This window comes from Ceratosolen solmsi, unplaced genomic scaffold (assembly GCF_000503995.2).
Source record: "Ceratosolen solmsi marchali unplaced genomic scaffold, CerSol_1.0 scaffold14, whole genome shotgun sequence".
NCBI classification, from domain to species: Eukaryota; Metazoa; Arthropoda; class Insecta; order Hymenoptera; family Agaonidae; genus Ceratosolen; species Ceratosolen solmsi.
Genome location: NW_011948420.1, coordinates 2,538,899 through 2,543,935, shown reverse-complemented (window position 1 = coordinate 2,543,935; position 5,037 = coordinate 2,538,899). Strand labels below are relative to the sequence as shown.

At 17.6% G+C, this 5,037-nt stretch overlaps 1 protein-coding gene across 1 annotated transcript in view; it reads right to left on the bottom strand.

The window, feature by feature from the left end:
• Positions 1 to 3,226: 3,226 nt before the first annotated feature.
• Npc2b (Niemann-Pick type C-2b) overlaps positions 3,227 to 5,037 on the bottom strand; it is a 3,986-nt gene continuing 2,175 nt past the window's right edge. Inside the window, exons 2-3 of the mRNA XM_011497991.1 lie at positions 4,881 to 5,037; positions 3,227 to 3,349 (exon numbers count right to left, since the gene is read on the bottom strand). The exon at positions 4,881 to 5,037 is cut by the window's right edge and continues 160 nt beyond it. Of these exons, the coding sequence (XP_011496293.1) occupies positions 3,269 to 3,349; positions 4,881 to 5,037 (238 nt within the window). The 3' untranslated portion in view covers positions 3,227 to 3,268. The remainder of the gene's footprint in view (positions 3,350 to 4,880) is intronic.

Sequence of the window (5,037 nt, the reverse complement as noted above, 5' to 3'; positions counted from 1 at the left end):
TAATAATTCAATAACAAATTTTATATGAAAAGTATTATTTTTATACAAAAAAAAAAATATATATATATATATATCTATTATTATTTTATTGAAATACATTCCTAAATAATAAATAAAATCAATTATGATATATAAAAGTCAAGTATATGATATTAAATCAAAAGTACATATGTTACGAAAATTTTATATATTACACTATACAAGAGCATATAATTATTGATATTAATGTGAAAAAAATACATAATAAAAAATTAAAATATATGATATAATAGTGTAATTTATTTGTGCATGATGAAAACTGTTAACTCATAGTAAGATCTCATTAAATCATAAATAGTAAGTAAATAGTATCATAAAAGTTTCGTAACAAAATTAAAGAAATTGAATATTTTTAACAAACACTTAATTTTCTTTTCTTTATATATATTTTTATACTTTGAGCTTAATACATCATTAAATACCCTTTAGAAATATATAATATTATTATCTTGTTAAATAGTATTAAAATAATATTTCTATTTTGTTAAAATAAGCTATACTCTTGCAAGCTATTAATAATAAAAAAGTTAAAATATTTTAATATGATAAACTAATAATTAATACACGTTCCCAATTTGATACAATAAAATAAGAAGTTTCACTTTTGTTACAATGAACAAAGCCGCATAACGTAATACAAATATAATTGAATTAATATTCTTATAAATATATACATAAGACGTACATTTCATTATCATTAATTTGATTTTGAACTGAAAATTTATATATATATATATATATATATATATATATATATTTATATCTATTTAAGTGTTTATAACTGTTTCTATTACATGGGTGCCATCAAAACTTAAAAACATTTTAACTAATTATGAATAAAAATAATATTATTATAACATTTTTAATAAAAAAATTCACAATAATTCAACAAATACAGTTACTTATTCTAGATACTCATCCGTTATAAAAAATAAATAAAAAATTATATTGTTTTCACGTAGAATATAAAAATTCCTAAAAATACATACAATTTTAAAAGTGTAATTTCATGAATAAACAAATCATGCGTATACTGTAACGGCGTTTGCACAAATGAATATTTTATAACTTTATGAAGTGTTTTTATAAGTATTAAATAAATTACAAGAGAGTTTTCGTAAAAAAAAGTTTCAATATAAGATTTTTTAAGCTAATACATAATTTAATTAAAAGATTTTCAATATAAATCCACGAATTTTATTTTTCAGAATGAATTATATTTAAACCTACATATATTTACATAAACATTTACTGAAAAAAAGTTTTATAATATTTAAAATTCCATTTATAGTCAAGAAGTATGTATACAATTTTATTTTAATATTGATATTTCATATTTAATTAATAAAAATTACTTCAATATTTCTATAAAATTACCTTTGAAAAAATAATTTATTATAATTATTAATTTATTATTTTATTATATATTTTATTATATTTATTATAAATAATAAATAATAAAATTAATTTACATAAACTAATATTCAAAACCCTGGTCCATCGATAATAAACGATATGTTAAAAATATTAATATATGCAGAAAAATATTAATTAAACATTAAGCATGCAAATAAATATGTAAGAACAGTTAAAATGTCAATAATTCTTCATAATAATTTATTAGTTTGTAATATATTCTAATAATTTTGCTCAGTATTTTAATAGATTCGATTAATATATATAATGTAATATACATATAGATTGATTATCTTTGTAATAAAAATTAATTCTATTAGATTGCATAATTTATTCTATATGATTGTTCTAACTTTATTGATCTGTGATATGATTTCTTTTATTTGAAATTATTTTTATATAAAGTATTATAATTTTTATTGGAAGAACATATTAATATTATAAAGTTATAAGAAAATCTACAGACATATAGAAAACTAAAAAATAGTATTTCCTATATAAATAGAGTAAGTAATTATTCATATACTAGATATCAAATACAATACCAATGTATATGAAAAGTCATTTAATTAAATAAACGATGAATAATCAAATGAGAATTATAACTAATTAAATATCTTATTGAAAATTATAGAGCTGATATTTATTAAGTTATTATATTAAATCATCCAATAATTACAAAAGATAGGTAAAAGAGAAAATAATTTAAATAATTTTGAATTATGATATAGAAAATTTATTACATTAAAAATATTTATTCAAAAATTTTGATATTTTTATAATTATAAATTATAGATATGTACATTTATATTAATTTATAATCATTAAAAATATCAATCAAATTAATTACTTGTTATCAACTCTAAAATATAAATTCAATATCATATTATTCATTTATTATTACAACATATATAAAGATATAGGAAATTTCTTTTAATATACAAATTTGATATGCTGTTTTGAAATTTTATAGTTTACCATTGATATGAAAGAAGCACGCGATCTTCATTATCGATAGCTCAGTTGATAATATATGATAAAAGAATTAAAATTTATAATTCATGAGTTTACAATAAGTTTACAATAAGCTAATTTGTAATAAATTTTCTATAATAATTAATAGATTTATTTAAAATAATATATATTTTAATTTTCAAAAATTATTTATCATAAGAACTTTATTGAAAATTCTGCATATGGAAATGGAGGACGCCACCAGTAGAGTATGGTTAAAAATTTCCTTATGATATAGAATATTCGATTGAAAAATAATTTAAATATGCTATATAATGGAGAATATTTAATGATATTAATATGTAACATTTTAAGATAGAAAATTATAAAAATGAATAGTAGTGGACTAAATAATTCCAATCTGTGTTATATAAATTTAATGATGGTATTTCAATAAAAATAATTTAAGATAAGGAAAATTTTTTTAAATTTCAAGAATAAACCTGTATTTTTGCATATATTTTGAAGCAGAATTATAATAATGATATTTAAGTTTGAAAGTAAATGATTCATTTGTCGTTATTATACTAAATATTAAAATAGTTAGGATAATAATTTTGTAGGTAAGTATCGTGAAATCTTTATACAGCTTGGAATTTTATTTACACTAAAAGTGAGCTTATAAAAATAAAATAATAAGCTTATAAAACATATAAATTTTAGTTTTTATTAAAAAATTTACTCAGATATAAATGAATGATTTTCATTATAATAAAGTTTTAAAATTTTATGATTAACATAAGAATTGGAAAGTATATTATCTTATTTACTAAAATCTTAAAAGTAATAATTTCTTCTCTTATACTATTCTTGATGGTACTTCAAAGCAAGTAATATCATTATTTTTTTCTTGTAAAGCCCAATGTACAGTTAGTGCAACCTGAAACAATATAAATAATTTCAATGATTATTTATTATTTGAAAAATCAACTTATTTTCAAGATATGTTATAGATTTTGAAAATATTTCTTAATAAATATTACAATTTTTAATAAAATGCATAAACAATTAATAAATTAATTCATAAGTAATATGAAATACTTGATTATTTGTTAAATTTTTTGAAATTTGTTAAACAATGACTGAAATTCATATTAAAACTTGAGTATATATGTTTGTCGATTACTTATATTCATTTAAATTTGTATTGATTTGTAAGGAACTCACGTAATTTTATGTTAATATGTAACATAAGAAACCGTATTTTTTTGTATACATAAATGCTGAAGTATAATAGCTTCAAATTAAATTATGAAAATTATAATTATATTTTCGAAAAAAACACGGATACTTCATTTTAATTTACTAAAAATAATTGTGTATATTATAAATTTAATAGTGATCGAAAGTAATTCCATTTTAATATAATGTATAGTAATCACTTTAATATTAAATAAGTATGGACGATATTGAATAGCATAAAACTATAACACTATTTACTCATAATTTTTTTATTATACTTAATTATATATTAAATAATAAGAAAATAAAAATTTTAAAGAATAAAAATTGATTAATCGTGTTTTAAATAATAATAAAGTAAATTTTAGAAATATTGAAAGCATAAAACCAAATGAAAAGATAGAAAAGTTATAATTTAAATGATCATGAAATCAATAAAATTATATTGAATATATAATGTAATTGTAATGTTATAAAATTTTCTAAAATTTGCGTCAAAATACAATGTTTTTAAATAATTCTTATAGAAATAGTATATAACACTTCTCATCATAAGATATTTATTAATAATGAACTGCTTGTTACCTTTATTCATGAACTTCAACAATATTTGCTTTTATATCTTTAATACACGCAATTATTTACTATTTAATAGTAAAATATTGAATAATAGATAACAGAATAATATAGTCTTCGTTATTATTGCATAATATTACATTAAAGATTCATACAAATGAAAAAAATATTAACTAAACAATTACTTTATGAAAATAGTCAAATTATTTTATATTATATTAAACCCTACAAGAATTTTATAACATATATTTAAACATATTCATTTTATTCATATATATTCAATTTAATAGATATGCAAGTAGAAAAAATTTGATAATACATTCTTCAGTCCAAGTACACTCAAATTATTATTTCTTCCAATATAGATAAATGTAGTAAGACGTAAAAACTAGTTATCGTAGAACATAAATCATAAATTAAAATTACGATATATTTTTTATATTGTTGTATCGATTTATTATTTAACATCTCTTTTAATTTATTGGAATTTATATAATTTACTTTATATAATTATATTTTTTTTTATATATAATTTTTTATATATAATAATATATAATAATATATATATATATAATATATATATATATATTTTTTTTTTCATATATAATTATATAATTTATATTTATATAATTTATAAGATTTACTGTACTTACCGTTGGATATACAGTCAAAATGGGAAATTCATTTTTATATATATACTCGACGCCTTGTTTAAGAGGACAAGCAGCTTTGATGCCATCGGCAACATTGAAAATTTTGCCGCACGCGTCTGTACCATCAACACCGATGAACGGCAGTGGAATGACGAGG